Below are 27,461 nucleotides of genomic sequence, written 5' to 3'. Positions count from 1 at the left end.
ACACTCGGGTGAGATTCTTTATATACTTAAGAAACTGGTTTACAAACGGAAAAAGGTTGGATGATAAATAGCCATGCAAATGTCTTTTTGAATGGGATTTCTATCACATATGTTTGCAAATAAAACCAGGATTTTCGCAAATGAATATTTAATGGTATTTTTATTAATTTTCTGGCGAATTTCACATGTAATAAGCATGTCGATTCCAGTCAGATTATATACGATGGGAGAGTGTGTATACGGTGGGAGAGTGTGTGAGTGGGATGGTGAAGTAACCGCCTGCATTTAGTGGTGTTATATATCCACCGTAATATGCACCTTCCATAGAGAGGGGGGCACGGGTGGCCCAGTCGTCTAAGGCGCCGCGATTCTCTGTGCAGAGTTGCGTCCCTTGGGCACGCCAGAAACCTATGATTGTGGGGTCGAATCCCGGTTCGCCCCGATTATGTTTCTAGGTTTGTCAGCACCATACCCGTGCTCGTGGGTTTCACCGAAGTGGTAAACGTCTGAGACCTGCATCACTTCTGGCTTTCCTCCCACATTAAGCTGACACGCCGTGTTATAACTGGAATACTGTTAAAAGCGGCGTTAAACCAAACTCACTCACTCACTCCATAGAGATCCCCTACATATACATTACTGATGAGGTATACAAAGACCTATGTAAGCAGACACACACATTAATCATACTCAAGGTTAGCCAAGTGTCTACCCGTGGACCAATACAGTCAAACCTTCACGGCCATAGCGATGGAGAAACGAGTTGCATATGTTAAAGATAAAACGAATGATCAGTTATTTTGTATAATGTCCGAAATGTTCAGATATTTTGTAATAATACCGAATCAGTCATGTTTTGTACATAATACCTTAAGCTTTCAGGTATTTTGTAATAATACCCGATTCAGTTAGGTATTGAATGGAATACATAAAGCTTTCTGATAATTTGTAATTATACCGGATTCAGTGAGGTATTGTATATAATACCTAAAGCTTTCAGATAGTTTGTAATAATACCTCATTCATTCAGGTACTGTACATAATACCTAAAGCTTCCAGATATTTTGTAATAATACCCGATTCAGTGAGTTATTGTACATAATACGTAAAGCTTCCAGATAGTTTGTAATAATACCTGATTCAGTGAGGTATTGTGTATAATACCTAAAGATTTCAGATATTTTGTAATAATACCTGATGCAGTGAGACATTGTATATAATACCTAATGCTTTCAGGTATTTTTTTATAATACCTGATTCAGTGAAGAATGGTATATAATACAAAAAGCTTTCAGATATTTTGTAACAATACCTGAAACAGTCAGGCATTGTACACATGATACATAAAACCTGAATGAATGCCTCAGATTTAAGACCTAATAACTGAGATGGAACAGCTTTTCCATTGTATTGTACACATAATAACTGGTTACATATAATAACTGATTATACGTAAAAAAACATACATATATCCCATGCAGTGAAGAAATGATAGGGACAACATGCATAGTTCCGCGTGCTACCTTTTTGATCAGTGAGACTCAGGTTACAAGACACAGTGAATGAGTTTCTGGCGTGCCCAAGAGACGCAACTGTGCACAGCGAATCGCGGCGCCTGAGACGACTGGGCCACCCGTGCCCCCACACAATGAATGAGTATTAGCCTGATTTATATGACGTGTAATAATAACGCATATTTTCACATACTCCACCACATACACATTATGCGTAATCTGCATCTTAATAAGATATTATGTCTCGTTACATCAGAGAAAAATAAATAATCAGATTTATATTATTTTGTGTAGCATATTTTGAAGTTTAACACTGAATCTAAACTTATTTAATTGAGAAAGTCCCAAAGGTATGCGAAAAACACTATTAATTTGGTCCTGTTCATTAATATTTAGTATAACCCCTGAAACTGACGTTTAACAATAGAAGAAGTTGGACTTGAAAGCATGGATGTATTCATAGTCTGTATTTTTTATTTATGGGTTTGGGGGAGAGCTTTTCGAAGTTGTGATGAATGAATGATTGAGTCATTTTTTAAGTGTCATGGATTGAGTATTTTATTTTATTAATAGTTAGAATGACGTATGGGAATTACATAAAGTTATATGGTCTTATAAATTCTTATACATCCAATGGCATATCAACCTAGACACAATTGTTCAAACTAAAACGTATTTATGAGAAACGTGTTTTTTTGGTGAAACATATTTTTGTCCATTAGTTAAACAAACAAATGTTATATATGTATCGTCATAAAAATGGCTGGTGATTTCAAAATCTTCCTCATCTTCAACACAAAGGGTGAAACTTCATCATTTAAAGGGAAGATGCTAGCACATTTAGGAAGAGAATGTGTACATACTTTGTTACACAGTGTTTTTTGCTTGGTAATATGATCTCCGTTATCTGTCTCAAAGATCCACCGCCCCCAGGCCCCTCTGCCAAAGGACCAGCACTGAGTCTGTTAATGGAATGTCATTTTGTAACTTGAAACTCCACAATCTCTGCTCAGATCCGAGCATAGGATATAGTATACAGTAATTTTCAAACATTACGGAAGACGTCATATTTAAAACGCAATAAACAATTGTTTAATGTTTATTTAATATATATTTTATTGTTATTTTATAAATGTTATTCTACATTGTGGAACACAAGAAAAGACATGAGAGTGTCCCGCTCCTTACCGCGTACAGGACTGATGAACTTCCTGTCTTCTCCGGCAGCACGCGGAGACACCGACGACGACCCAACGTACCCCTGGTGAATCCTACTACAAATAAAGACGGAAGCTACAACAGAGCAGCATTGTTGGGGAGGGTATGAACGCAGACCTTTGGTACGTCGAAGGAACACTGGCTAGACTGGTGTGTGTTGTGTGGGTCGTACGGATCTGTTCCTGGTAGGCTATAATTGGCTAAATCAGATATGGCTTTATTCCAAAGTGTCGTACAAAACGAGAAAACTCACGGGCTCCCCCGGGTGTACTTAAACACGATTGGCCCCCCATGGTCGTGATACTTTTGTCGTCATTCCTAATTTTTGGACTCGATAGGGGTACATGTAGTCCTGCGCTGTGTCTTTTACACACACACACACACACACACACACACACACACACACACACACACACACACACACACTAAATAAATGTTTTCATAGAATAGTGAGTGAGTTGGGTTTAACACCGCTTTTAACATTATTCCAGTTATATCACGGCGTGTCAGCTTAATGTGGGAGGAAAGCCCGAAGCGATGCAGGTCTCAGACGTTTACTACTTCGGTGAAACCCACGAGCACGGGTATGGTGCTGACAAACCTAGAAACGTAATCGGGACGAACCGGGATTCGAACCCACAATCATAGGTTTCTGGCGTGTCCAAGGGACGCAACTCTGCACAGCGAATCGTGGAGCTTTAGACGACTGGGCCACCCGTGCACCCCATAGAATAAGTGATGGTCTAGAGTACGTGTGACCCAGTCGTCTAAGGCGTCTCAATTATCCATGCAGAGATTTGTCCCTTGGGCGTGCCAGGAACCGATTATCGTGAGTTCGAATAACTAATATGTGTATCTCGTTTTGAGGAGTATATTTTGTTACAGATACTGGGGAACAGATTGGAATAGATTACATGTACTTTGCAATTCGCATTCAGACGTTGGGCAATGAAAAGGCATCAAAGTGATGAATTATTATTTGTTCTCTATGTAAAGTGAATAAAAGGAATTTTGTACGTCTATTTTCGTCTATTATAAAGTCATGTACGTTTGTTTTAAATGAACAACATTCACCCTTCCAGTAGATTACGAAAAGGTGCATACGAAATCAGGCTGTATCCTTCCAACTCGGTGAAAGCTCACTTCGGAAGTGGCGCGGTGGGGTAGCCAAGTGGGGTTAAAGCGCTCGCTCGTCACGACAAAGGCCTGGGTTCGATTCCCCACTATATACGAAGCCCATTTTTTGTGTCCCCCACCGTGATATCGTTAGGTTATTGTTAAAATCTGCGTAAATTCATATTCACTCACTACTTCAGATGTACAGAATCTTTATCCATTACGGATATTGATTTGTAATTATAGACAGTTTCCTGTAGAGAAATATATTTATAAGTTTTACCAACAAAAACGCGTTTGTAAGTAGGTAATCAATGAATTCTTTACTTGCAAAATAGTAATACTTTTACGGCACATTGAAAATAGTTTACCCTTAACCTTGGCTGTAGTCATTGACCTTGACTTAGAATTATACCGGTTTCATTACCGAGAATAATAATTTCCTAACGGCATATGTCGCTATGTTTACGTTGTTAAATTACACTGATAGTCTTTAGTTAACAATGGAAGATCTATAATGTCATGGATGGTTGCCATAGTACAATATTTTTATGTTTCTATATCCATATCTTGCAATATTTGTACTGGAACAACGTGTTGACCTTAGAAGACTACATTATTACCATGCTATCAAATAGCTGCTACATACAAATTTATGCTTTCATAGTCAGATTGAGAAACAGCCTTCGGGGTTTGGGGGAATGTGTATTTTTTAATTTTAAAATTTCGTTTAGGTAATTTAGGGGAGTAATTTAGTTGTCATGGTAACGTTTTCAATAATGTTCCAGAACTTCTATGTTTCTCTACAGTGTACACGTGATTTACATTTACGGCAAACATTTATGAGTAATAAACAGATGGGAGTATTTATTTTGCTATTTGCCCAAGGTTAGGTCGTTTTTATTCATAGATTGACTGGACTAAATGGCTATGAAAACCACAGGAGCAGAACAAATAAAGCGTATTACACACGACGCAAAAACAGGTCATGATATCAGATAACATAGACTGACAACAAGACGACGAGCTAGGTGAGCATATATAATATGTCGTTCTCGATTATACAGCGTAATGTCGTCGGAATAGATCAAATACGCTGGATAATCGAGGATAATATTCGGGTGCGGGGATGGTGCTGACAAACCGGGCGAACCCGTGATCATAACTGTCTAGCGTGCCCACAAGACGCAGCTCTGCACAGCGAATTGACCCGCCTCAGACGACTGCATGGGCCGCCCGTCCCCCCAGAATTTATGTGGAATTATTCTTTATCAGCCTGATATATTATGGTGTAAAGTAACATGCTAGGGTGATATTCTGCGTATACAGTTTACACTTAATGTGATTTATCGGATTTTCCTTTGTAAGACGAATCATTACAACCACAAACAGACTAAAGTAAGGTCACCGAGTTCACTCAGTTCAGCGGAACGGGCATATCGGACGCACGTTATTTTCTCTAAGTTTTGTTTTTCACATCCCAAACAGCTAAATGTCCATTTAATTCAGTGGCGAAAAGAAAACTTTGATATAACTATATTAGCATATTAATATGATTAATTCAACCTCTCTCAATTCTAAGATTGTGTGTCCTAACACGGGACCATGCAACTAACAACATTTGTTATAAACGAACTCGCAGAAAACTCGTGGACGAGGCCTCGTCTGCGGGTTCGTTTGTTATTATTATCATTATTATGATTGATCTAGTTATATGGTCCTGTGGTTCTAAAAATGACCAAATAGACTCCAAACACCCTGATTTATAGAGCGTGAAACGACTCAATTGATTATGTACTTATACGTGTATTAAATCGATACAAAATACATGCTGACAGAGACAATATACCGAGATATGGTCTCTGGTGCCGCTAACAGAATCTTACAAATTAATATGAGGGCTTTTTGGTGGGGAAATCGCTCTTAAAGGGGCACTGATCTAACGCAATTCCCCGGGACTGGTTGTTGCCTTTGTTATTGTTTTTTTCCCAGTGAGTACCCGGATGTATAGCAGATATCTAGACTAGTTCGCGACCTCTGCTGCGCCATTCGTAAGCGCATTAGTCACTTTTATGGGTAGTAATAAGGGCGTATGGTCACATTGATCAACAAAATGAAATACAGTTTTCGAGATAATAAGGAAATGTAGGTATCTTTGTGAGTAGCATCGGTAATGGTGACGAAGTTTTGATAAGTCACTTGCTTGGTAAGTTTGCGATTTTCGTTCACACTATTTTGACTTGCAACACAAAGTATATATTTCACCTGAGCATATGCTTCTTTTTATAGTGTGTATATTTTTTTACTGTCAAATGTGTAACAAATATATTAAACGTCTAAATATTCAGTTATTTTACAAAGTGACTGAAAAACATTTCCATCTGTATAATTATGACAACGAATTCCAAACATTTTGATGTTTAATGTCACCACCAAGAGACTGAAAATGTTACGTTGAAAAGTACATTTCTAAGTTGTTTGGCTTTTAATCCTACATAATAATCTGTTGTGATGTTTGTGGGCCCTTTTGATCGTCTTGATCAATCTGGACAGATTTTTTAGCCAAAATGACTGAAATATTTACACATTTTATAAATTGCCTGAGAGAATCACATTTTACAAACTGACGGTAATATATACTCGCTTACAAAGGAAAAGACCTGTGACAACAACGTCTATCGCGCATTGAAGAATTTCCCAACCAAGACGTAGTGAAAAAAGAACGAATCGGTTCAAATGAAGGAAAAAATGCAATTATCATAATTACAACCTACCAAATTTATGTGTATAAATAGGCAGCTTCCTTGTTCGAGGAATGTATCCGTGAATATCCACACAAAGGAACAATATCCCACTCGTCTGCAGCTGTACAAAGAAACTTATTCGATGTCACGTGTCTCAGTAACAATCAAATATTTTAAAAGATATATATCGTTTCGTGATATTATAACCCGTGTTCGTTTCTCAACTGATCGCTTGGATTGTTTCAGGTGTTTTACATAGGTATCAAGTCTCAATGGTCGGCTGAGAAAGCCCACGTGACAAGTATTTTCATAACGTCCACGGTTCCTAAAAATTCCATTGAGTGATAGATAACAATCATCAATCAATCAACGTATTATGAGTTAACCCTTTGAACAAAGTATGTTGTTTTTACATTGGCACTTCGCGCCATGATATGAGTGTATTCCCTTTGTTTTAGTAAACCTAGACATGTAAACACTCACTCTTGACATATCCACTGTGCAAGAAAACAGTGATTAATCAATCAACGTATTTTCTGTTAATCCTTTGATGACTAGGAACGATCCGATGATTTACAAAGATAAGTAAATCAACTGATCATTCATCTCTTGCTGGGCTGCCACGTGCATATTACATAACACACATTTCACCTCACTTCAAACCTGGATTTAGATTGAATAATTACCCCAGACACAATAAATGCCAAATGGGAACCTTTGTCGGGTAATCTAAGTGGTGCTACCACTAATTGTACCTGTAATAAATTCATTAACTGAGCATCAAGTGAATGACGACAAATACACAAGTGTAGGGTTATTATACGAGAAAACGTGGATGACAACAAGGGAGTAGTAATCGTATTATCGACGCAAGCCGAAATCCGAAAATGCGTCCACTGCATGGATACTGTTTTTAGTATTAAACTATAACCATCTGGGGTATTTCCAAATGACGACATCCGATGAGCTCCCTTGTTCTTTTTGTCTGTTTGTTTAGGCTGAAGAAATTAATCAACATGCGCCCTTTGTCGAAATCTTTATAGATCACAGTTAACCAATCAGTGTTCAAAAATGCGTAAAACAAATATTGCCTCAAGCCTCCAAGTTTATTTAGCTGTCCTTGCAGACGGTACCCCAGTCTCTGGTCACGCTCAGTTGCGTTGCGTATCATCCGGGTACTCACGGGGGAAAAACAATAACAAAGGCAACAACCAGTCCGTTAGATCAGTGCCCCTTTAAGGTTGGTGACCGTCTTTCCCCCAAGAGATAACGGGTCAGTCGTCACTGCGCCGGAGTGTGCGCTGAATTTACTTCCGTGTTAATGTTAAACCGGTTCCACTGTTGGTATACGTTCAGTACCAAGCTCCTCGCAGCGATAGTCCGTTCGCGGAGCTCTCTATACTGTTACCGAGAGTGTAACGAAGGTGTCACGCGATGGGAAGGAGCTTGGTTCAGTACGTTTAGGGAGACAGGAGCCCAGTCAATGTTTATGTCGGCCATTTGTCCGACATTCTGGCTATATTTGTCGGACTATCGGTAGGATGGTAAAACGCTGTGTATGGGGCACGTGTAATTCCGATAGTCGGTATGCAGATCGATTTTGTGGACAATTTAACCCGTTTCCGAAACCGAAGACCAGACTTGATGCATGCAAGCGATGGATCAAAGCCTGCGGCAGACGGCATCTGGACATCAACAAAGTAAACAAGCACACTTACGTGTGTTCCAAGGTATCTAGATCTATGACATGCGCATATATTTAGCCATCAATTTTACACAAACGTAGTATGGAATTTATCCGAAATATTCATAGGTAGACGAACATAAACGTACGAGAATTTTAACAAATATAGCAAATTTGTCATTGTGATGTGTTGTAAAACAAACATCTTAAATTGTCTCTGAAATGAAAATATTTGACAGGAAAAGCAATTGTTAATTTATCTTAATAAAATATGCTTAAAAGGATACCCCAAACTCTCTTTATTTTCAGAAACTTCAGTAGCAAGACTTTGCAACTATTATATATAAATAGAGAATCTCACCCGAGTGTCTTTTGATATCAAATATATCAAAGCAAGTTGATAAAAGTGGGAAAACTCCGAGGCTTGCAGAGGATTTTTTTCTACTTTTATTAACGAGTGTTGATATATTTGATATCAAAAGACATGAGGGTGAGATTTTATTTATCATCCAACATCATTCTTCCAACTTTTTCAGTTTGTAGAAAGTAATAAGCAGTGTCTTCAGTGTAAAAAGTACTGCTAACATCTTCAGTAGCAGAGCCGTTAGTGATGTCATTTGATTGTGACGTCATGGTAACTAATGACGTCACAATGGTCTGCAAAGCATTGTGATGCAATTTCATTGTAGCGATATATACAGTATAGATATCGCTTGATCTCACCCAAGCGATATCTCCTGTGGGATTTAACGAGCTCCTGTGTAATACCAATTTTATGAAACGAGTGAATAGTTCTGGTATCTGATGAGCGAAAGCCAGTTTCATTTAATTGGTTTTACACGGGAGCGAGTTTAGTATTTTATTTATTACTTGCCATTTATAACGTTTTTAGAATTATACTGTTGAGTGTGAATAGGCTAATGCCTGCACGATCCACGGCAAAATCCAATTGAGTTTAACAGAATCATTCTTCAAACACGTCAAAAGTTGAAACGTATGAATTTAATACCATACAATGGTCCACCTTTAGAATTCAGACGTGCGTTCCACAAAAGTATCGTAGCGCTAAGGTTATCGCAATTCACATACTTTAACTTAGAATAACGACTGTCGTTGCGCTACAATATGATCACCTTGTGGAATGAGGCCTTGCACCTCAAAGTTTACAATCATGTCCCAATACCCGATGACGTAATTTGTGGAATTTTGTTGCAAGATCCATCGGCGAAACAATGCCATGTGAAGCAACAAGGTTGCTGGGGTCATCGAGTGTGCATAAGCTCCTCTCGGTGAAATATCATCGCTCCACACAATGTCGTTGAATAAGCTAAGGGATGTTGAGAGCTTTCAATATTTGTTCGTGAAACATGTTCCGAGAGTACATAAGAACGGGTTTTGATGTTACACAATGTGTAATGCAGCTGTATGTTTATTAAACGGGTGATTTCTTCACGTGCAAGTAATAAAGACTTGCATGGGCTATATTGGATATATTTGTTACAGGGACTGTACGACAGACTACTAGATCTATTTTGTGTGTCATACCTCATTGATATTAAAATTTATCTTAGAAGAGTTCAGAATTAGTCTTAGGACTGTATCAAATTTTGTTTACCCCCCCCCACCCCACCCCATTTTATGTAGCATCTCTTCTCATCATGCTTATCCACCCCCCGCCCACCTCCCTTTATAAGCCTACATCTAACACTGTTTCATGTCCCCCCCACCCTAATAATATATGTCCAGTCCATAAGTAATGTTCAAATATATATAAAAAAATTAACTAATAGAACTGAAAAACTGTTCAATTACTTAGCAGTTGACGGATGACAAGGTAGACACAATTTTATGGATAACAAGTTGTAATTGAACTGAGTCATTTTGTCATGCCCCTCTCCTCTCTAGAAAGTTGTGATATATTTTGCTCTTTCGCTGTGTAATTATTTCATGACGCCCTCCCCAATCATAAGTTCCCAGTCCCTTTATCAAGTTTTTAAAGGCATTTAAAAATTGGAAGAACATGAAAACATGAAACTTTTATGGATAACAAATCCCTTACTCACTCACTCACTTTATTGAATGTGGTGATGTTCTGGGGATACCTCTTGCCCGTTCATCAGGTGAACATGGAGAATACGTACTGCGTTAGTGTATTGTGTTAATAAATGTACATACTAATATGTTTTCCCAAGGTGGGAATAATGTATAACAATATGATGAGGAAAGATTTGTACACGTAACAAACACTTTAAATGTTGCCAGAGTTAGGGCAACCTGATCCTAACCTTACAATAGTTACATAAATGATTTTTTAAATACCAGTACTTCAAGCCCGAGATTAAGATTTTTTAAATTTCAAGGCAGGGGTTTATGAGCTGTAGTCTTAGCCAGGAAGTAGCTCTGAAACATTGTTACAAGCATTAAAGACGTTGTTGTCCATGTTATCTGAAAAGTTTCACATGTTTAATGTTGTATATATTTCGGTACAGGTGAACAACAGGTAAACTGGGCTAATATTGCATATCTGTGATAAAGTATTACAGTATCAATCACATAGAATGTGTCCCAGGTTATATAACGCCATAAACTTTTTCACTCATCTATTCTTCACTCTATTTTTCTTCCAAAAATTAGAGGATATTTGAAGAAAATGAAATAATGTTTTAGATGTATAGAACTATTCGAAATATATGGCCTTCACTCGGAAAGTAAATTTGCTGGTTATTGTGTTTCAGAAATTAGCTCCTTTGTACGCAGAATGAAAAAGCTTTATTGGGTATTTACACAAGCTGTTTTTATACTTTTGAGTTTTTCATTTAATGCATGCGTTTCGGTATGCAACTTAATTGAAAGTAATTGGGTTTTGAATATTTGGGGGTATTTTACGCAAATATGCTGCTTATCTATAGCTCGTGTGTTAATTGCAAACAACATGATCAACAATTTTTGTAACATTATTTATTTATTACAGTGACCTATTTCCTCTTTAAATGTGTTTCATATTTTTGTGTTTTAAGAAAAGTTCTCACAAAGAGCTGTATTTGCTTGTGTATAATGCACACTTTTGTCCCAAAATTACCGCTGTGTAGCGCCCTCTGAGAGCGTGGGCATTATAGAATGCAGACAATGAGTTTTGATATTTTTCCTGAAAGCAAAGACATTACACTGTCATGTTACACGGTAAATAGCACTTCAAAACATCTGTACTGAAGCATGCAAATAAGTCCTGTTTTTACTTTTGAAGATAATGTTGTTTGCTTGTACCCACTGACGAATTACCAGCTCATATATGGAGATTTAATAAAGAACATATTACACTCACATCTGTGTCATACTGGTTTTGTGAAACGAGTGTCAGAATGCCTGTATTTCCCAAGCGATATCGAGAGTAAGACATTAATTTTCAGCCTGACCACCCGATTCCATTAGGAACCAACCATTTGATAATCTGGGATTTTATTAAAAAAAACAAAATTGTCACTGAAAATTCTTGCAAAAAAATCATTATACTTCAGACCTTTGACAAAAAAGAAATTTCTGCTACTAAAATTACATTGTTGCAAGGTGTTTTTCTTTTTTTTAAATCAGGCTCATAGTGTTAGTAAAAAAAATATCTAATCTTGATACAAAAAGTATAAATTGACAAGAGTCTGCTTGTCCGAGACTTGTAAAATTCAGGAAGAACTAGTGAAATGGCCTTAATTGTGACTACCGGTACCACTTTTACAATTAAGTAGATGGCAACTCTGCAGCAAATCATGTTATCATGCTATCAGAGTAATGAAAATAATTAGATCTGCTAATCCGGTTATTTATTTGCTTTCTATGAACCAATCATTTTTTTATGATTTATTTTTTTACTTTCAGTAAGTTTTGTTAGCATTATCATAAATGATCATATAACAGATTTTCAAAGTATTTTTTCATTTTAGAAACAGATTTTTTATATATATGTTGCAGATATCCAATGTTGAAAATATTGTCACACATGCTCAATAATTGATAAAATCGACAAATATCTAAATAAACATATCAATAGGATCAACTACCTGAACAGTACAATTACATCCTTTTAGCACTTTGAGAATGGTGTCGGCCCCACTGGGGAGCACCCTGACCCTGTGGCTGCAGATGGCGCTGACCCTGTGTCGCGGAGGTCGCCCAAAAGGAAGACACCTGTTCAAGCTATCAGGTTTGTTGATACACGATTGAGACTTCAATTTTTTTTTAACAGCTGAGGTCACAATGTGATGTTTGTTTGTTGGTTTAATGTTAAACGCCACACTCAGCAATATTCCAGCTATATGAAGGCAGTCTGTAAATAATCAAGTCTGGACCAGACAATCCAGTGATTTGCATTATGAGCATCGATCCACATAATTGGGATATGATGACATGCATCAACCAAGTCAGCGAGCCTGACCGACCAGTCCCGTTGGTTGCCTCTTACTACAAACATAGACACTTTTTACAGCAAGCATGGCTACTGAAGACCTATTCTACCCCGGGTCTTCACAGGTCTCAAAAGTTGATATGAAATTAATATATTATGATGGCAATAAGGCACTTCAATCAAATAATAAGGATTGTAGATATGGTGGAGTAGGCATTGAAAGAAAGAAGACATTTTGTTATATTCATTATTTAGTTAGACAGTTGTAGCAGACTATTATTTGTGGAAAACCCTTACATGATCTGCTCTTTGTGATAAATTCCTGAACTATTTGCACTAAATATGGGTTTGAAATTTAAGCAGTACATTTACTTGGTATTCAAGTCTGTATTGAAAACGACAGCCTTCATTTTCTATTATATCATGGCGTGGCATCGGCAACAATGGCAGTTGTTACAAAGACAGCAACAATATCTTTCCCCCTGGTACTTGCCACTGTTGTGGCCGGCTGGTACATGTACAACTAATGTGTCACTGTCAAATGCACCTGTGGAATCCCTGTAGTACTTGACTAATCCAACACTGCAGCCTTTTTGTTAAGAACTGGACGGCAGCCAGATGGGCCCCATCAGTTTAAAATTTGTCCGGTTTAAATGTCTTGAAAGATTATTTTTATAATTGTTAATAGAAAATTGAATAGAATTAAATTCCCATTGAAAGCATGGAATTATGTTTCTTTAGCTGAAAGAAATGGAAATGGAATATCAGCTGAATCCCTACCCCATCAATGGAACAGTCACCCTCCCGTTCTCTCCCCCGACGTTGTGACCATATATCTTGTTGCTGTTTCCGTTTCTTTCTGTATTACCAGTCCATGTCAGCCTGTTACAGTCACTGGAACAGTTTGGCAATCAGTATTGTTGTTTACAGCATTTCTCAGTTACGAACTCTCTCATGACTTTCTCGAACATGTTTGATGCATTCCTGTTTCAGGATGGATGGAACGTCTATTATCCTCCATGATGCTGAATTAGAACCCTGTCTGAAACAAGGTGTCAATAAGTTGTACAAGGACCAGATTCTGTGTGATGTGACCTTGACCTCAAATGATGGGGTTGACCTTCAAGCTCATTGGCTGGTTCTTGCAGCACATTCAGGTTTTCTTCAGCATGTAGCAGTCAACCAGAGCATGAAGCATCCTATGATGACTGACTCAGGCAAATTGAAACTGGGTATGAATAAAACTATCAACTTTGTCTTGTAATCTTACTACTTTCTACAAAGAGTGCTGGAGAAGTGTAGTGGTTCAAGCATTATACATTCAAATGTATTTCTTCCTGAGAAAGAATGGTTCATGTTTCAGAGTATAGGTTGTCAGGTGATAGGCACATTTCTATGTACCGTATATGACCACGTATAAGCCAAATTTTGAGGACCAGAAAAAGATTCTGTAGAAAGGGGTCGGCTTATCCACGGGATACACTTTCATGATAGTATTTTTCAGATCGTGATCTGTCAGAAACATCGCCTGAATGACGGTCCGATAGATCACAACTTCCCGAAAGTTTGGAAGTTGCCACGACTAGAGCCATTATTGTTATAAATTATCAATAAAGTTATTATTATACACCAATGTTGTCATTATTAAAAAAATGTTATGCATGTTACTACTCAAGTTAGCACCTCGGCTTATCTACGGGGTCGGCTTATCCGCGGTCATATACGGTAGCTGATAACACATAGATCTCACCTCTGTTACCTCCAAGTAACTACGAAGGCCCAGGTTTGATTCCCCACTTGGGTACAATGTGTGAAGCCTATTTCTTGTATCCCCATTCTCCTGATATTGCTATACATACTTGCTCATAACAAGCACAAACTGGTACACATTAATAACATCTGTGCTATTTTGTTTTAGTAAGGTTCATTTATTGATAACGCTTTGTTATATTAGTAGTAGTACAGTACTCCTATTTTTCAGACATTGAGTCCAAGGTTCTGAAACTGATGGTGGACTACCTGTACTGTGGGGAGCTGGTAGTTACCAAGGACTGTCTGGACAAGGTGAAGCAAGCCCTCAAGCTTCTCCAGTTGTCCAGAGCTGCTGACCTTCTGCACCAGGCCTGTTTGTCAGAAACATCACAACTAACAAACACCAAGGAGCAACCCCTTGTCCCAACTCAGCGACCCCTCCTCCCAAAACCGCAACCCCTCATCCCAAGTCAGCGACCCCAAGTCCCAAAGAAATTTGCCATTGATAGAAAACTATTGCAGCCAGCTGGTTCACTCTTGTCCTCTCCCCACCAGTTTAAGCCTATTATTTTATCTGTGGAGTCCCTGAAAGGTAGTCCAACAACAGCACTGGCAAATCCCTTGTCTAAGAGCACAAACCTACACATACCTCACATGCAAGGCAGGTCATCCTTACTAGATTGGTCTCATGGGCAATCCCATGGCAGCACTGGGGATGGTGGTCATCTGCTAAGTGTTCCTGTGGACAAATCCACTGGAGAAGAATGCTCTTCGAGAATTGTCAAGAACAAAGGCTGCAGCACTTTCTCTAAGCACCCTTGTGTTTCTCCTGAAGACAATGATGAATGTAAAACAGCTCCATCTGGTGAAGGAAAAACTGTTCAATCCTGGAGGAAGGGGTTATCCAAATTGGTGGTTGGATCAACAGTATCAAACAAAGACCAAAGTGAAATGGACCTAGGTCTTGTGAAGACTGAACACTCATATGCTGAGTCTGATGACCTTGATTACACCATATATGAAAATATGGACACCTCGGATTCTGGTTCTTGTCAAGGTTCTCTAGTTAGCGAGGAAGATGCTTTTCCGGATCAGGATATGTCTTCATCAGCTCAGTGTATATCTTCATCACCTCATAGTACATCTTCATCAACTCAGAGTATTTCTTCATCACCTCATAGTACATCTTCATCAGCTCAGAGTATTTCTTCATCACCTCGGTGTAGATCTTCATTAGCACAGGGTACATCTTTTTCAGCACAGAGTACATCTTCTTCAGATCAGGGTACATCTTCTTCAGCACAGAGTACATCTTCTTCAGCAAAGAGTACATCTTCATCAGCACAGGGTACATCTTCTTCAGCACAGAGTACATCTTCATCAGCACAGAGAACATCTTCATCAGCACAGAGTACATCTTCATCATCACAGGGTCCATCTTCTTCAGCACAGGGTACATCTTCTTCAGCAAAGAGTACATCTTCATCAGCACAGGGTACATCTTCTTCAGCACAGAGTACATCTTCATCAGCACAGAGTACATCTCCTTCAGTACAGAGTACATCTTCATCAGCACAGGGTACATCTTCTTCAGCACAGAGTACATCTTCTTCAGCAAAGAGTACATCTTCTTCAGCACAGAGTACATCTTCATCAGCACAGAGTACATCTTCTTCAGCAAAGAGTACATCTTCTTCAGCACAGAGTACATCTTCATCAGCACAGAGTACATCTTCTTCAGCACAGGGTCCATCTTCATCAGCACAAAGTACATCTTCCTCAAGTTCTGCTGACAACGATCAAACCAAAGCAAAAAGAAGTGTCAATGCTGAAGAGTGTCTTTATGTTGGAAACCCCCTCACCTCAAAACTTCAATGCCATGCAACACAGGAATCAAAGCCATATCACAAATCCAGTGGTGCATTAACAGGAAAGTATTTACATAGCCAGAATGCCCATGAACAAGACAAGACAGACACAGCATCCAATTTCCCATGTAAGTTGTGCGAGGAAACATTCAAAAACCTAAGTGACTTGAAGTATCATTGTTTATCAAAGCATTTGTCTACAGCCATGAAAAGACCAAAGTTGAATATTCATGTGAAATCTTCAAGAGAACCTACAGCTTCTCCAAAGCCATGCAGTGATGGCAGTGATGGCAGAAACAGAAGCTCTGCATGCTCTAGGAGAGATGAGCTTCAGACTGAGGTCTTCCCTGATCAGAAGGAAGAGTGCTTTGGTCAAGAAGAAGACTACCCTATTCAAGAGGAACAGTGCTCTGGTCAAGAGGAAGACCACGCTATTCAAGAGGAACAGTGCCCTATTCAAGAAGAATGTTGTGGTCTAGAGGAAGACAACCATAAACATGAGGAAATCTGCCCTGGCCAGCAGAAAGAGTTCTCTGGTCCGGAGGAAGGAGAGTGTAGAAGAGAGGGAAGGATCTCTAAAACAGTGGATCAGGCAGATGACAATGTACAGTGTATACCAGTCTGTTAGCATGATGAGTATAAGTCTTGAGGTCTAGACATGTGTATCAGTCTGAAGGGTGTAGGGGATGGGGATGGAGAATGGATTGGCTTCTCAAGAGAATAAATATTTCAAGAGTTTTACCAGCGTCAGAGGCAAAGGGGAGATAACTGGGAAACCATCTACTATTTGGGCACTCCAGATTCATTCCAGATTGTAACAATCTGTTTTAGAATTGAAGTGATTGAAGTAAACAAGACAACGAGACACTTCAACATGATCAACATCTAAGTGCCCCTGACTGGCAAATTTGGAAAAATCATTATTTTGTTAAATATTTGATTTTTTAAAGTTCTTTTACCCGTGTAAATTCAGAGGCTGTGTTAGGATTATTTTAACATTGTTCTTGGAGATTGCATTCAATGCAATAACATTAACTAAGCATTACAACCTCTTCCTATGTATTTCTCCTGTTATCAGTAAAAAACTGGTTACTGTATTCAATGTAATAAGCGCCCAGGGCGCTCTCAAAATTAGAAATAGGGGGCGCTTATTAGAATATTATTTCGAGTTGAAAGATCGTAAATTTCGTGTTTTATGCTAACAGCCTGAAATGTTAACATATTAGAGATATATTTTTCAAGAATTTAATTGACCATAATTAAGGATGATATAACACATGAATGCGTATTATACACGAATAAATAAGTCTTGTGTACATTGATCAATCGGAAGGGGTGCTGATTGGGATTGTTCACAAGCCAATATTTTAGCAAATATTGCCATGGCGCTTATTAGAGCGGGACGCTTATTATGTCGAATACGGTATTTCTACAAGCCATAAAATTAGCTGTAATGTATATGAACATAATTTGGAAACTTTACTTTCCATTTTGGGAATATTTAATGAATTTGGTGAAGACTTTGGGCCAAATATCTCCCTGACATGAAGATTCTCTTTCATGTGTGGTGCTTCTTCTGTCTTCAGTCACAAGGAAGCCAAGCCGGACAGACACCTGCTGATTCTTCAAGTACCCAGCTTCCCATTACCAGCAACAGAAACGGCAAGAGACCCCGTTTGACCAGTGACGCAACAATACAGGAGGGGATCCATATTTCATGTCTAAACAAACCGAGGCATCCCAGCACGAATTGTGGTGAGCCATTTCATCTTGAAAGTTAAACAGAGCTACAGATTGATCATGGTCAACACATCGTGGGTTTGTATGCACAACGTTTGTACCACCGTTGTGACTACACAGGCGGTATAGTAGTAATATGTTTTCACTCATCTATTCATCACTCTATTGGGTTTTTCCCACAATTAGTGAATATTTTACGATTTAAAAAAAATAAAAATAATGTTTTACATGTATATAGCTGTTCGAAATATATAGGCTTGTCTTGGAAAGTAAATTAGCTGGTAATTGTGTTTCGGAAATTAGCTCCTTTGTACGCATGCTGAAAAAACTTCATTGGGTATTTACGCATGCTGTTTTAATACATTTGAGTTTTTCATTTAATGCATGCATTTCTGTACGCAAGTTAATTGAAAGTAATTGGGTTTTGAATATTTTGGATGGTTATTTTTACATAAATACGCCGCTCATCTGTAGCTCTGGTAATGAGTGTCTATTGTAAGTCAAGTCATGATGAGAGGCCGTGGAACTCTCATGGAAGTCCAGTGAGATCTACTCCATGCATGAACTGTGTGCAATCCTACCATTGCCTGATTTTGAAGCAGTGTGTAGATTAGATGGTTGCAAAGCTATGGCACATGTTGTAAGAATAATATTGCTGTTTGTGCAATGTAATCTGAGCACTTATTGGTCTGAGCACTTGCTGGTTGCCCTCTCGCTGAAACTAGGCCGTCACTTGATTTTGTTGGTAAAAGTTGTGACTGCACCACTAACCGGACATATATATTCTCAGGTGATAGTGGAACAAAGGAGTCACAATTTATGGATGATAACATCTTCATCTTACTGTATTGGCGATGTTTCAGTATAGATCCTTATGCCGTTGTCAAGCTTGACTTAGTCATGTATCAACATTTATGAAAGCCTATCAAACAAATAGATAGTGGAACGTTTATACAAACCCATGTAAATTGACATTGTTGATTGATTTGAATATATATGGTGGGGGGGGGCTCACAGGGCCCAGTCTTCTAAGGTGCCGCAGTTAGCTGAGTTGTGTCCTTCGGGCACACCAGAACCATATGATTGTGGGTTTGAATCCCTGTTCACCCCGTTTATGTTTCTAGGTGGCATCACCATACCCCAGCTTGTGGGTTTTCACCAAAGCAAAGTGGTAAATGTCTGAGACCTGCGTCCCGTCAGGCTGTCCTCCCACATTAAACTGACATGCTTAATAACTGTTAAATTCACTCTCTCTGAATATATATGGGTCCATGAAATTGAAGATAAAGAAACAATATAGTGGGCCCTTGTGGGCCCATGTGAGAAATTCATGTTTTTAATTTATTATTTTCTACACAGGTCAAGTACAACCAACTCCAGACTTGAAGAAACCTGGAAAAAAGAAGAAGAAGGTAGAGGGTACTATACATGACTATATAGCAGGGGGGTACTATATTGAAGGAGGTGCTGTATTGTAGAGTAACTGAAAGCATATATAAGGCAGAAGTACTGTAGAGCAGGGGTACTATAGAGCAGAAGTACTGTAGAGCAGGGCATCAGTGGAGGCACTACATTGATATCAAGATGACACAAAATGGCTTGGAACCAGAAACTAAGTCCTACCCTTCTAAGCTGGAGCTCTTCAAGCGTCTGTTACTCACAGACAAGTCGAACAAGCAAATGGATTCCTCCTCAGGAGAAGGAGAATGGATGGTGCGTAGACGAAATACCATCATCTCTACTTCTGGTGTGAATTTAATAACTTACATGACATGTTTTCGACATGAGAGAAATGGCCAGGCTGTATGTTATTGTGAGAGAAATAAATCCCGGTCATCGAAGTTCTTCTCCTAAATAAATTCTGGTCCCTGATCTGTTTGTCTTAATCACTGAGGCAATCAAGAGAGTATGCAACAATTTATGACTGGATCGAACCTTCATGGGTTCACTACAACAATCAAAACAATGGAAACATTTGACACTATCAGAAACAAAGAAGTGAAATAAGAGCGACAAAAAGTTTTCCATAGCCACAGCTGGAAAGGTGATGGCCTTGTGTTCTGGGATGTGTTTGTTGTGGACAAAGGCCAGACATTAATGAGGTGAAGTGAGGTGTAATGAGGTATAACGTCGCGTGCAAGATTATTGCACTTACATAGCGACATGCATGCATGACCTCACTCACTCCTGGTAAACACTTAACTGGAATCATCAAATCAAGCCGTTTGGTGTGCAGGATAGCTTGTAGTCTACTTAGAAAGTGCTTAGAAATGTTGCAGGTTTATAACCTTGGACATGAATGATGTCTTATCTGCTTTGAAGGAAAGCTACATGTATGTTAGATTTCAAACCGTCATTTGCCATTGTAACCATGGTAACAGAGTCTGCAACAGGAGTTCCTGTTTCAAAGATTGCATGCTGTATTTGAAAATAAATTCATTTGAATTCTGTCTAATTGTAACTAGTTTAATATACGGAAAAACTTGTTGTAAATCTGCACAAAAATTCCAGCAATTGTCCAAAGTGTGTTTAATGATTGTTTGTGTTTAATAAACACATAACACTTTGACCTTGTTTGGTTACAATTTAGATGAAGACTTATTGACTTCATCTTCAAGTTTTATTCTTCCAACCAGCCTTGTCTACATTGATGCTGCAGCTTCTAAATGCCTTTAGATGATTCAGCAGTATGTCACTGGTAATAAGATTGCAGGACACTTTGGAAAATGCTTGATGAATGCAACCAGACATCAAAGTAGAGACATTTATTTGCACATCATTCTCATCATGTTCATTCTGGTTTGACGTGTAATTATCCTGCCTACTACAGTAGGCCTTTATACAGAAGGTTCCAGCTTCCAAACCTCCAGCTGTAGCCTGGAGATGCATGGTACTGTCTGTGATGTTAAGGGACAGATCAAACTGTTTAAGTCAGTAATAAGATTTATATAGTTGTTGCAGTATTACACGTTTTTAGCTGGTTGAGGGCACGGGTGGCCCAGTCATCTAGGTACCTCAATTTGCTTGCATCCCTTGGGTGTGCCAGAAACCTATGGTGTGGGGTTCATTCCCCAGTTTGGCCTGATTGTGTTTCTAGGTATGACAACACCATACCCATGCTTATGTGCTTCGTCAAAGTGGTAAATGTTGAAGACCTGTATCACTTTGGGCTTTGCTCCCACATCAAGCTGACACACATTGATAATGGTTGTGAAATCACTCAGACTATCTGTTAAACTATCCATTAGACATGCCCAAAACTGAGTGTTATTATATTGAATCTCACGATAACATCTGAAAAAATACTCAGAGAGAGAAAGGGTATAGAAACAACACAGCCGTCAGTCTTTGAAACTTTGACATGTCCACGCTGTAAACCAAAATGCCTGTGCTTTAACACTTGAATTCAACTTATAGAATGTTCTTCCAGGGTCTCACAATCACTGATCTTCCATCACATGGTCGGGTAAATTCCAGCACATTCTAATTCTACCTTCCTAACACCTGGTCATATACTACCTAACGTACTCAATAAGAAATAATTATCTATAAGAATATCTAAAGACCTGTTGGAATTATTCAAACTGTAGTCATATGTAACATTGTAAGTCTATAATAGTTGGCAAGTCTAGATTCCTGCAGTTTCTGAAAATGACGTGTCTCTTAGCTTCTTTTCATTATATTTTATTGAAATAATTTAACAACTGTTTCTCTCTGTAAAATGTTTTCATTTCAGAGATCTGATGTAAGTCAATTATTCAGTATCCAGCATCAATATCATTAGGAAATTAACTTGGTTGGGTGTACTTGCATGCATATTAATATTTATTGCATGTATATTAATATTTGTATGTTAGAAGGCCATCAATCATAGTATAAAACCTCTTCGGAGTTTATCATTTGGAATGTTACAAACATATTTCTCAGTGTCTGTTAACATGGATTCTAGAACAAGTAAATGTGGATATTTTTTGTTGTTGTAACCAGACATGGGAAGAAAGTCTTTATTGATAATAAAAATCAGGGGATTATTACTTTTGAATAATTCTTAAAAATATTTCCTTGTTACCAGTTTGAACAACAGAATAAAAGATGGAAAAATGGTTTCACAAAATATTTAGTGAACCAGAAAAATATCAATAATAATTTATTGTATGGGTACTGGTATTTTTGTTTTAGGACTGTAGGCTAGTTTAGTCGATCCTCACAAGTGAATTTTAAAAGGGTTGAAAAATTAAAAGGGTATACTGTTATGTATGTGAAGGTTTTTGTCCATAATACAGAGTCATGACAGTTAAAGAAAGGGTAGTTTTCTATAGACACATGCATGGAGCCTTGTTCCCCTAAGGATAAACCAAGACATACCTTGCCAATTGTCTGTATAACTCGACCATATATGTAACAGGATAGACTGTTTACATGAAGATCATGACTTTTAAACAAAAGGTAGCTTCTTTAGACACATTTTTTACCTCTGGGAGTGAGTCATGATTGACACATATGAGAGACGGAGTAAGCAAGTCCCGAGAATTCCCCCTCCTTGTCACGTCTATTGCGCAACACCCCTTCATTTTTCCAGTGTCTTGTATATGTGTGTCAAGGTTACATCAATTTCTTCTATTGACAGCATATTTATACCTGGCATGACTGGGGGATTCTTTGCCTCTTTTACTACAGACACAAGAGCATGTCTAACCAGAGGCTTGCAATTCAGCACACCGCCCCCCTATTTTACGGGAGGGGCATACAGATGTGCTTGTCAAGTCATGAGTATTTACACCTCACTGGTCAGAGATGTTATCTGTGCTAGGCTGTTACGGGTTATATAAACTTGTGTTCAGTCACTCAACTGGGGAAGAAACTCCAGTATACTTTAGAAGTGGCATGGAGATTCAGTAGTTTGTTTGTAGTTTAACGCTGCACACAGCAATATTCCTTCTTTATGACGGCGGTCTGTAAAGAATCAAGTCTGGACCAGACAATCCAGTGATTGACATCTATCCAAGCAATTTTGATACGATGATATGCATCAACCAAGTCAGTTAGTCGCCTTTTACGACACGCATAGTCGCCTTTTACGGCAAGCATGGGTTGCTGAAGATGTATTCTACCCCGTATTTTCATGGAGATTCAGTAAACAACCCAGAAAATGTGTACAATTTCCAGTGTTATCTTGATAAATCGAGTTGAAATACCAAATAAAAGACTTACATACCAGTACTTCTTTGTTAACAATTTAGCAGCCCAGTGTAAATGGGGAGGCTTTTAAGTTTGTCTTTTTTGGTCACTGTCATAACAAGGGTCAAGGTCATGGCCTGAAGAAATGTTTGTTTATTGCTCAAACTCAATTTACTGTGAACAATAAATCTTGATACATGAGTTTCTGCGTGAACAACATTGTATGTTCGATCACTGTGAGGACAATCATAATTTTACTAATAATTAAGTCACTTAATGCCCTTGCCTCGGGAAGATGACAAATATGATGAAACATGGTCAATTAAAAATACTCTGGTTTATTGTTGGATTATAATAACTAAATGGTATTTTTGCAAGTTACTACATGTTTGGATACTTAAATACAATAATAAAAATATTGTCTTCACATTCTACATTCTCATAAGCAATGTACACTAAAACAGTTATTATATAACAAATACATAACAACATCATTTATATACAGTCGTGTAAGGTGCTATATTTAGGCAATCCAGAAACATATGGTCATGGGTTTGCCTGATTATTTCTATTCTAGGTTTGTCAGCATAACAGTGCTGGTGGGTTTCATCAAATTGATAAACATCCTGCATCACTTCCCTCCCACACCAAGCTGACATGCCAGGATATACGTGAAATACGGTTCAGGATGGCGTTAAACCAAACTCACTTACATTTAATAACAGGATAACTGGTGAGGTGGGATTTCAGTGAGCACTCCGCACAGGAGTCCTGTCAAAACATCCATCAAGCTGTAAGAGTGCTTCAATATGCAGTACAGACAGTACATAGTTAAGTACAGACTAATCTCATTTAAATCAGATCTTAGTGCATGCTACTGCTATGAAAAGATCTGAGGACATCCCATTTTACAGGTTATGCCAGAACAATGAAATGGCTGAAAGGAAGTTGATAAGTCAATCAGAAAGCAGCTTCCTCAAGCTTTATTTCACTAGTTTCGAAACTGGCGACTTCCATTTCAGACTACACTTTGAAAAAATATTTTGACAAAATTTGAAAAATTAACAAACAAAATGTCTTGAATGTCTAATAGATGTCTAATAGATGGCCAAGATTGTATGGCAGTACTTCCCCTGAGCTATGCAAAGTCTCTTCAATTTCAAATGTTTATCCCATTGAAGCGAGGGATAGGCGATGATTCTAACGTACAGTCATCCGGCATGTCTCGTTAACCGTTACAAGGTCGCATGATAAGAAAACACATTATGTGATCTCGTAAGCAATGCTCTGATTGGTCAAATGAAAGGTCGTTCTGACGTGACCTGTAATGGGTTGTCCTCCGATCTATGTGTTGTGGTAGTGAGCACTAACATAATAATAACAATAACATATACACTCATATCGCACCAACATTCACAGTAAAGTACGCTCTGTGCACTTGATCTGATTTGAATGAGATTGAGTAGGGACATCTAGCAACTAAATCAACTTATGTCTTACAGCTTCAATGAACTGTCGACAAGACCCAACAGATTCAGTCTCCCTTAAAAAGTAATCACATAAAGGTGCACAAGTTGCGCAAGGACAACAAAATCAGCTACATTATTGCACAGTATGCTACTCCACCTTTGATAGGGATATCTTTATTTTCCCATGATACTCAAAACTGATTCTCATGTCATGTGTATATTTTATCAGAATGACATCTCGTTAACCCTGTCAAAAGTTAAGTAGTATATTTCATGTACATGTGCGCATGGTTTCAAGATCTGCTCATCCCATGTTTGACCTGATTCTTTACCGAACTAGTACTCGTGCGTTTCACCAAAGAGGTTACCATAAATCACCTGAATCACCTACTCCAATATTAAACTGAGATATACTACTCAAAAGAAGTTAAGGAACACCCGAGTTGTTCATATTACTATAGGTATATGTCATAACAAGCCATATATAACAAAACAAACATGAATCAGATGAATGTATCATGTGCTGCAATAAGATACGAGGCTTCATTCTGCTATAACAGCTTCATCATGTGACAGTTATTATTTGTGTTTCAGATACTATTTTTTGCTGTTGTTCACAGGGAGTGCCATTTTGTCAAATGCCTTTGCACTGTTCCGAGCAATTTGTGTCATTGTTAAAAAGTTGCTTCCTAATATCAATTCAAAACTACTCAACATATTTACATTTCTAACCAGGAATCTGACATGGAAACCAGTAACACAATGCAGCCAATGAAAGACAAAATTGGGATCATTTTCCGGTCAGTAAATCACAATCAAGTAGCTTTGTTGAAAAATAGTTTCCCACAATACATGACATGAAGTTATACATTCAATAAAGTATTCACGCTGTCCATTTGAGCAAACAGATTGCCTTCAGCTGCCAGTGCCTCACAACCTGCCCATCCTGACCGGTAAACAGAGTTTACTCCAAACATTTTGTATATGATCTAGGATTACCGCTCAGGCCCTACTGATGTAACAAATTAAAGGTTTAAGAACATAGTAGGAAGAATGTTGGCACCCATGTTTAAAATCATCAAAAGACATCACTTTTGTGATGGCAACCATTTCCCATGCACTATTGGTCATATTTCAAAACATAACTGTCTTTGATACTGTGACACATAGACATGATACATATCAAATGAAAGCTCTTTTTATACCCTCTCTATTGATATATAATAATAAATCAAAAGGAAAATTACAAGTCAGAAACTGTTTCTAATATACATAACTGTCTGCACTGAATTGCATATATTGTTTATGCCATATCATGAAAACAACATCAGATCTGGAAATATGACTGAGAGCAAATGAGATATGGCGCCCACTACCCAAACATATCAGTTTCTTACATTAGCCTACATTCCACAACTGACATTTTATAAGGAACTAATCTCCAGACAATTGATAATTCAAGCAATTGGGATTGCAGTTGTGCAACACATTGTCCACTAACGAGAACATAAAATCTTCTTTTGCATATCGGGGCAGTTGGGTAGCTTAGTGGTTGAAGCGATCGCTCGTCACGCCGATTCCCGACAGGGGTACAATGTGTGAAGCCCATTTCTGGTGTCCCCCGCCATGATATTGCTGGAATATTGCTAAAAGCAGCATAAAATCATACTCAATTACTTACTCTATTGCATATCAATCTAGTAGTGAATGAAAGCCCTGGGTACACAGACACAAGGTTTCATAAAGGCACAGCATCTGAACCCAGACTTGCAATGAGCACCACTCTGTTCAGCGTAGTCCTTCTGGACAGTGGAAAGACACTTATGAATCTCCAGTCTTTGATCATCTTGTCTCCGGTAATTATTAATCCATCAATGAATCCTTAAATCCTTTCTAAATTAAACAGAAAAATCTAGATATTTAACTTAAAGCTAACCCACCAGAAACAGCTTCAAACCCGCATTACTTAAAAGAAATTGAGCCACAAAATTCTATGGTGTTTCTGTAAAAAAACATACATAGGAAATTCATTCAAGATTATTTCCTAAAAAAATCATGCATACTTTACAGTAAATCGATGGATGACTGCATTGCAAAACATAGCATATTAAGACCTCAATCATCATTCATCACACTGAGATGTCAAAACGAAACATCTTCTTATGACCTGACTCAACATTCATAACACTGAGATGTCAAAACAAAACATCTTCTTATGACCTGACTCAACATTCATCACACTGAGATGTCAAAACAAAACATCTTCTTATGACCTGACTCAACATTCATCACACTGAGATGTCAAAACAAAACATCTTCTTATGACCTGACTCAACATTCATCACACTGAGATGTCAAAACAAAACATCTTCTTATGACCTGACTCAACATTCATCACACTGAGATGTCAAAACGAAACATCTTCTTATGACCTGACTCAACATTCATCACACTGAGATGTCAAAACAAAACATCTTCTTATGACCTGACTCAACATTCATCACACTGAGATGTCAAAACAAAACATCTTCTTATGACCTGACTCAACATTCATCACACTGAGATGTCAAAACAAAACATCTTCTTAAGACCTGACTCAACATTCATCACAGAGATGTAAAAACAAAACATCTTCTTATGACCTGACTCAACATTCATCACACTGAGATGTCAAAACAAAACATCTTCTTATGACCTGACTCAACATTCATCACACTGAGATGTCAAAACAAAACATCTTCTTAAGACCTGACTCAACATTCATCACAGAGATGTAAAAACAACA

The 27,461-nt window shown here is 38.2% G+C and overlaps 1 protein-coding gene across 2 annotated transcripts; it reads left to right on the top strand.

Moving 5' to 3' along the window:
- Positions 1 to 8,063: 8,063 nt before the first annotated feature.
- LOC139465870 (uncharacterized) lies at positions 8,064 to 20,479 on the top strand. 2 transcript variants are annotated; one of them, XM_071247830.1, is made up of 6 exons: positions 8,064 to 8,292; positions 12,353 to 12,468; positions 13,663 to 13,901; positions 14,651 to 16,893; positions 17,876 to 18,044; positions 19,389 to 20,479. In XM_071247830.1, exons 1-6 carry the CDS (start codon positions 8,134 to 8,136, stop codon positions 19,505 to 19,507), a joined length of 3,045 nt encoding a protein of 1,014 aa, XP_071103931.1. In that variant the 5' UTR covers positions 8,064 to 8,133; the 3' UTR covers positions 19,508 to 20,479. The 2 variants fall into 2 exon arrangements, with proteins under 2 accessions (XP_071103931.1, XP_071103930.1); XM_071247829.1 differs by having other exon boundaries at positions 8,064 to 8,322.
- Positions 20,480 to 27,461: the final 6,982 nt, after the last annotated feature.

The sequence above is a fragment of the Haliotis cracherodii genome, unplaced genomic scaffold, assembly GCF_022045235.1.
Source record: "Haliotis cracherodii isolate W230 unplaced genomic scaffold, xgHalCrac1.p SCAF_18, whole genome shotgun sequence".
Taxonomy (NCBI): Eukaryota; Metazoa; Mollusca; class Gastropoda; order Lepetellida; family Haliotidae; genus Haliotis; species Haliotis cracherodii.
Note: the sequence above shows the minus strand (reverse complement) of the source record. Positions and strands in the feature narration are given on the sequence as shown.

Bases quoted from the DNA above. Each gene is read 5' to 3' on its own strand.
- LOC139465870 (XM_071247829.1), top strand. From the start codon at position 8,134: ATGGTAAAACGCTGTGTATGGGGCACGTGTAATTCCGATAGTCGGTAT. The intron at 8,323-12,352 runs GTATCTAGATCT...ACATCCTTTTAG, and splicing joins ACACTTACGTGTGTTCCAAG to CACTTTGAGAATGGTGTCGG. The intron at 16,894-17,875 runs GTACAGTGTATA...TTCTGTCTTCAG, and splicing joins TGGATCAGGCAGATGACAAT to TCACAAGGAAGCCAAGCCGG.